The 7,177-nt window shown below is 17.4% G+C and overlaps 2 protein-coding genes across 2 annotated transcripts, besides 4 other annotated features; one reads left to right on the plus strand and one right to left on the minus strand. All coding sequences in view use genetic code 6, as the record gives it.

Annotated features, from left to right (window-relative positions):
* Nucleotides 1-153: 153 nt before the first annotated feature.
* Nucleotides 154-215: a microsatellite.
* A 1,164-nt stretch (nt 216-1,379) lies between these two features.
* On the minus strand, nt 1,380-4,035 carry IMG5_145930 (hypothetical protein; the record flags this gene model as incomplete). Its single annotated transcript, XM_004031126.1, has 8 exons — nt 3,789-4,035; nt 3,494-3,745; nt 3,204-3,453; nt 2,323-2,985; nt 1,903-2,210; nt 1,630-1,859; nt 1,494-1,584; nt 1,380-1,451 (listed from the first exon to the last, which is right to left on the minus strand). The coding sequence occupies exons 1-8, from the start codon at nt 4,011-4,013 to the stop codon at nt 1,380-1,382; spliced, it is 2,091 nt and encodes a 696-aa protein (XP_004031174.1). The 5' UTR covers nt 4,014-4,035.
* Nucleotides 4,036-4,109: 74 nt separating this feature from the next.
* Nucleotides 4,110-4,184: a microsatellite.
* A 207-nt stretch (nt 4,185-4,391) lies between these two features.
* IMG5_145940 (protein kinase domain protein) lies at nt 4,392-5,055 on the plus strand (the record flags this gene model as incomplete). Its single annotated transcript, XM_004031127.1, has 2 exons — nt 4,392-4,749; nt 4,799-5,055. 2 exons carry the CDS (start codon nt 4,392-4,394, stop codon nt 5,053-5,055), a joined length of 615 nt encoding a protein of 204 aa, XP_004031175.1.
* Nucleotides 5,056-5,600: 545 nt separating this feature from the next.
* Nucleotides 5,601-5,688: a microsatellite.
* Nucleotides 5,689-6,404: 716 nt separating this feature from the next.
* Nucleotides 6,405-6,448: a microsatellite.
* Nucleotides 6,449-7,177: the final 729 nt, after the last annotated feature.

A 7,177-nucleotide genomic window follows, 5' to 3' on the forward strand; every position in this document is an offset into this window, starting at 1 on the left:
AATTAATTATTTGTTAAATTATTTCGATATATATTTATTTATTATTTTAGATTAAATGTATTATATATAACTTAAATATTAAATTAAAAAAATATTGTGATAAATTATTTTCATTTAATAATAAAATATTATTATTTATATTTTCTCTATTTTTTTTAAAAAATTAATGATTTATATTTATATATTTTAAAAATTAAAATTAATAATTATTATATATGCCTAATAAAACTTTTTAATTTTATTAAAGATTATACAATATAAATTAAATAATTAAGTTTCTTATTTTTTAATTTATAAAATTTATTTATTATGAAAATTATAAATTTAGCATTTTAACCTCTTTAATCTATAAAATTGTTTTTTATGAAAATTATAAATTTTGGCTTATAATTATATTTCTTAATAGTATAAATTCAATTAAGAATAATTAAATTAACAAATAAATTTTTTTATTTTTATTTTATTTCAAAAATATTCAATTTAATTCACTGGTAAAAATTCCTTTTTTGCTCTTATTTATTTTATATAATAACTTTTTGTATCACCTTCAAGTATAGGATTTCTATCAGGTTTTATATTTTAGATATTTTACCTTGGATTTCCTGGATATATATCATACGTTTAAGTGCAATTTTTAGTATTATTTATTTATTTTATACTTGATTTCCATTTAAATTCTTTTTCAATTCTATCTTTACTATTAAACTATATTTTAATTAATTTTAATTCAAACAAAAATAAGGTTATTTTACATCAAAAACAACTGATTATTTTTATTAAAAGTTTGCTTATTTTAATTAGGGTTTAAATTTTGGCTTTAGTTTTTTTGCATAAATTTATATTTTTTTTGAAAAAAAATGAATTTACTTCATCAATTTAATTTTAAATTATTGTATTTGTTTGGGCTAAGTGTAAATTTAAAGGTTTGTTATAGGAATTTTATTTGGGTAAATAGTTAAATTAAGAAGAATTCGAGCTTGTCTTACTCAGCTCTGATTAATCGTTTTTTATTTAATATTGATTCATTTTTTTATTTTCTTTATTTAAAATTTAACAGTATTATTTTTATAAATATATTTAAATTAATAAATATTTTTTTTTTTAATTTTATTTAAATATATATATAATACAATATAATATAAACTATTTAATATTTCTAATTGATTTTTTATGAAAAAATGTTATATTTCCCAATATAATTAATTAATGGGAATAGTAATGAAGGTATCTATAAAATAAGAGTCATTATATATAATTATGTTTTTTTAAACTTTTAATCTTTTTATATTATTGAGCTTTTAATTTTTTTATATCAACTAAGAATTATTATTTTTTTAATAAAAATTTAATATAGTATAATATAATATATTATAAAATTTTCAATTTATTTAAATTTATAATAAGTTTTCTATATAAGACTCTTCTTAACTTTTACTTAGCAATAAATCTGCCTTTTTAAAAATTGATAAAATAATATGAAAAATAATAAATACAAGTTTATCAACAGGATCATTTGTTTATGTTTTACATAATTCTATTAATGCTTCAGTCAAATAAGGAACTATATTATCAGCTAAATATTATCTAATTAAAAAAAAAAAATGAAATAATATATTAAAAATTATAAACCTTAAAGTGTAAGATCTTTCATCAAGTTTTTCTCTTTCTTGATTTTTTATTTTTTCAAGTTTGATTTTATTTTCTTCTTCTTATTATCTTTTTAGATCTTTTTCTTTTTCTTCTTTTTATTTTTGATTTTCTTATTCTAAAATATCTTTATTATCGTCTTCTTCATTATATTACGCTGTCAAATTTTCTTATAATTAATTAACTTCTTCATTAATATTAAATTTTCCATTCTATGAATTATTTTATATAAACAAAATATTAAAAAAAAAGTACTCTTTCAATAAAATTTTAAATTTATTCGAACAAATTTTCATCTTAAATATCAACCTTAAAAGTTTCAATATTATTTTATTAAAAGAAATCGGACAAAACTTAATTTCCTTAAGTAGCATTATTATATTATTTATATAAAGTAAATCTTCTATTCATACCTTCTTCATTATAATGGATATTTGTCAATTTATCTTCAGGAATTTCTTTAATCCTTTATCTAATAAATTCTTCATTTCCTTCAAGAAAAATAACATTTTCAGGTAAAAGTGAATCTTCAACTTAATTAAAATTTTCTTCTTATTTTTCTTCTATTTATCATATTTTTTTTTTAATTAAAAATAAAAAGGTTACTTAAAAAAAGCCCTTAAGCTTATTTATAATTTTTAGGAAAACCATCTAAAAGAAATCCTTTATTTTAACAATCAGGTAAAGAGAGCCGCCATTTGAAAATTTTAAAAACTAACTCTTCACTTAATTTTACCACTACTTTTGAAGAATCGAATTCAACTTCAGGCTCACCTTTAGATTTCTTTTTCTTTTTTTTCTCGTTTTCGAATTCTTGTAATGCTTTTTCAACTAATTCTTCTCTTTTTTCTTCCAAATATTTACGTACTTCATCTCCTAACTAACTATTTAAATTTTTAGCTTACTCAATTGCATATTATATTTAAATATGTGGAATATTAAATTTCTGACTTATTTTTTAACTTATGGTAGTCTTTCCAGAAGCAGGAGGACCATAAATAAATATCTTATTAGATCTTAAGCCTCTATATTCATTAAACTCTTTGTTTAATTTTCCAATATTAGCTACTAATCCATCCTTGTAATTCCATTCAAAGTCATTTTTAGCATATCTATCTTCAACTCCAGTAGTATAATTTTCTTCAGTAACTAATTCGGCTTAATATTCTGCACTTTCGAATATTTTACTAGGTTTTAATCTCAAATCAAGTGTAAAAATATCAAAATTTTCTACTTCTAAAGCTGCTTAAGAAATATCAATATGTTTTGTTTAGCCTGTTCCTATAGCTTTACTTATGGCTTGAACAATATTTGCTTATGAATTTTTAACACTATGATCTATTGCAAATATATATTATTATTATGGTGTTTTTCTATTATTTTTTTCACAAAATTTACTAAATCCTTTACGTGAATTGTTGGTATTCTGTTTTTTCCGTTTCCTATTATTTCAAGATCTGGTTTGTTCGAAACCCAAGCTTGCTTTTTTTATTTAATATTTGTTTATTTATTTTTTATATAAATTACTTTAAATAAACCATAAAATAAATCTTCACCATTTCCATATTTTATCCCTGAACATAAAACATAAGTTTTTAAATTAGATTTCACATTTCCTGCTTATAGACACATATTTTCTAATTATTTTTAAAATTCATATTATGGTAGAGGTCTTCGTAAAGTAAATTCCTTATCTGTATATTTAAAAATTTTTTTTTTTTAATTATCATCATCATCAAATAATTCATCATTATCACTTTTTATATCTTCTAAACCTTCTTCGTCTATTATTTATTCGTTATCTTTCTATTTTTTAATAATAAATTTATGATAAATAAAAAAATACTTTTTCTCTTATTTTTAATTATGTGTTTGACCATGTCATTACATTTGATATGTAAATAAGAATTTTATCTTCTTTAAATTAACCCATTTTTAAAACTATTTTTTATTTTATAACAAACTATATTTGTAACTTAATGTTTTATTATTTACTTTTTATTATAAATTCGGCTTCATCTAAGTCACAATTACTTAAATCATATATAATAACATCACATTCAAGAATTATTTTTGTAAATTATGATATTTTCTCTGTCTATTTTTTAACTCAAAATAAAGAATATAACATAATTTTTTACATCAATTATTTTATAAATTCCTCTTGGAATTTCATTTTATTCTTGTTTATCCAAAGAGCCTAAAATCAAATGAGGGTTTTCATCATTTTCGTGATCGTTTCTCAATGATTCAACTAATGCTTAACCTACTACAGTGTTTATATTGTTAATGAAGAATTTATGTTGTTTTTATATTATCTGTTTTTTATCTGTCCCTGTTTTTTTTGTTATTTGTGATTCTGTCATTATTTTTTAAATATATGTTTTATTTAAATACAATTTATTTGCTTATTATATTATTTTTTATTTATTTTTATAACCGATCAACTAATATAATAGCTTTAAATTATTTATAATTTATTATTAAATAAATTATTATATCATTTTTAATAATAAATAAAAATAGAATTTTTAATATGTATATTTTAATGAATTGAATATTTCTTCATATTTTTTATTTTTTTTCGAATATATTTAAAATCGCTGTTTAATAATTTAAATAACAATAATTTTTATATTTATCAAATTAATTTTAAAATTTTTAATTTAGTTTATGATTTATAGTTGTTTTACTTTTTTAATTAAATATTTATTTTCAATAAAACAATTATAAGAAAATAAATCATGTAAGAACTTTATTATGAATATGATAATTATATTTGGAGAAAAAAAGACAAATTAGGTTAAGGTACATTTGGGACTGTATATAAATGCAAGAATAAGAAATCAAATGAAATATTAGCTGTGAAAGTTTTTAGTAAAAAATTAATTTTTTAATCTGATTTAAATAAGATAATGAATGAGATCGAGATTATGAAATAATTAAATTCGTAAAATATTAGTAATACATTATATTTTAAATAACATATACAATAATAAAAAGTTAAACTTATTGATTATCATCTAGGAGAATAAGGGAAAAAATACTTATTTGTAAAATATTGTGAAGGTGGAAATTTAAGAAAGTACATTTAAAAAAAAGGTAAAGAAAAAATAATTTTAGACAATTTAAATTATATACAATAAGTTAGGAGGTAAACTTAAAGAAGAAGAAGTAATTAGCATTTTAAGATAATTAGTTAATGGATTTTAAGAATTAATAAAAAAATATATATTACATAGAGATATTAAACCTGAAAATATTTTAATTATGAATGGAGTTTTCAAAATATGTGATTTTGGTCTTGCATAATATTAATGGAAAATAAAAGATGAGGGATTAAGTAGGGACATAATTATATATGTCCCCAAAAATATTAGATAATTAGATTTATACTTCTAAAAGTGATGTTTGGTCAATAGGTTTAATTGTATTTGAAATAGTTTTTTCAAAAACGTATTTAATATTTTTAAATATAGTTAAACCATTGTTTTTAAAAAAGTCCGTGGCCTTCTAGAGATTTCTTCGCTTATTATCAAAATGTTATTAATGTGCCTTTAAGATTTCCTTATATAAAACCAATAAACTTATAAACCAAATAATTTATTATTATTTGTCTTCAGATAAAAGAAAAAATAGAATTGGATGAGATGAGATTATTATAATACAAATAATTTAATTAATATTTTTTTATTTTTAAAAAATTAAGATTTTTTAACATCCATTAATAGCTGTTTCGAAAATATATCCTGTTGAAGAACCTATATTAAAATTAGAGAAAGAAGACAAATTAATATTATATTCTTTATAATAATCAATTAAGTTTAAGAAAATATAAATAGAAGATGATTAAGAAGAAGTGGATTAAAAAAACTTTAATAAATTACTTTCTAAAATTGAATATTCTTTGACTTCATTGGATTCAAATCATTTATATGCATTATTAAGTAAGAATATATAAATCTAATATTATATATATATATATATATATATATATATATATATATATATATATATATATATTTAAATATATATATATATTAGATTAAAAATAATATTAAAATAAAGTCAATTTAATATAAATCGATGATATTTTTAATAAATTTGATATTAGTGATGTAGATGATATTGCATAAAACATTTTTAACGATTTGAAAGGAATAATACATTTTAATAATATAAATATAAACTTAATATTTCAAAACATTAACTCCTAAAAAAATGATATTTTAAACTTTTAAGAATTCTAATAATTAATAAAGGTATAGCTCCTGCTTTACCTTAATATGAGATGGAAAAATGTTTTAGTAAATTTGATTAAAATAATCATAAACTATTTACTTTTGAAGAATTCTAAAATATTTTATCTTATGAAATAAACTAAAGTATTAATTCTAAAAAGAAAACTCATAAAATTATTACAGAATTGAAAAATACTTTATAATAAAACAAAATTGATATAAAAGTTCTTTATAAAAATATGAAATAAAATAATGAAAATTATTTAGATTATACATATTAAGTAAGCTAATTCTAATTATTAATAAAAATGTTTTGGAAGAAGAAATTTAATCTATATTTTAAATTTTTGATAAAAATAATGATGGGAAAGTTAATTAAAGTGAATTTATTATTTTATTGGAGTGATAATTAAAATAACTTTATTCAAAAACAAAAAAAAACAAAATTATATTTTTTTATTTAACAATCTATGTATTTATTATTAATTAATTAAATTTAATATTTTAAGCAATATGAAAATAATAAAATATATTATAAAATAAATAAAATATTGAAAAATCGTATTTATTATAAAATTTTATTTAAAACAATTCATTATATATGCATATATTTTTAATTTAAAAAAAAAAATCATTTGTAAAATTTAAAGAAGTAATATATACTAAAATGAATGTATAAAATAACAAATAAGTGGATTTATTTAAATTGTTTTTTTTTTAATTTAAAAAAGCTAAACATTTTTTAAGGTAGATAAATGGCAAGAAAAGAAAGCATTTAAAGAATTACAGCTTTAGACTAAATATCAATATACGACGAATCATAATGGGTAGTGTCAATTTTTTTTTTATTTTATGAAAAATGGAAAAAAAGGATGAAAAATATGCTTTTATATAAAAGATTATAGAATAAAGAGAAATTTAATTGTGCAATAAATATAATTAAATAATTGACAAACTTAAATTTAAATTATAAGAATTACAATAAATAATGGAATAAGAAACTTAAAAGTAAAGTTTAAACGAATAAAATTAAATCTAATATATAAAAGAAGCTCATTAATGCATTTATAATTGTTTTACTGAAGATGAAAACTGTGAAAACATCTCAGATAATTAATTAAGACTAAAAAATATAAATAGTTTATTATAAAATATATAAATATTAAAATTTATTATTAAATAAAATGTTATCTTAATATATATATATTTATTTAGAAAATCAGGAAAAGGAATTAGAAAGATTCAAAAACATATGCCTAAAATTGTAATAAGAATAAGAAAAATAAAAT

This window comes from Ichthyophthirius multifiliis (assembly GCF_000220395.1).
Source record: "Ichthyophthirius multifiliis unplaced genomic scaffold scaff_1120509251129, whole genome shotgun sequence".
Taxonomy (NCBI): domain Eukaryota; phylum Ciliophora; class Oligohymenophorea; order Hymenostomatida; genus Ichthyophthirius; species Ichthyophthirius multifiliis.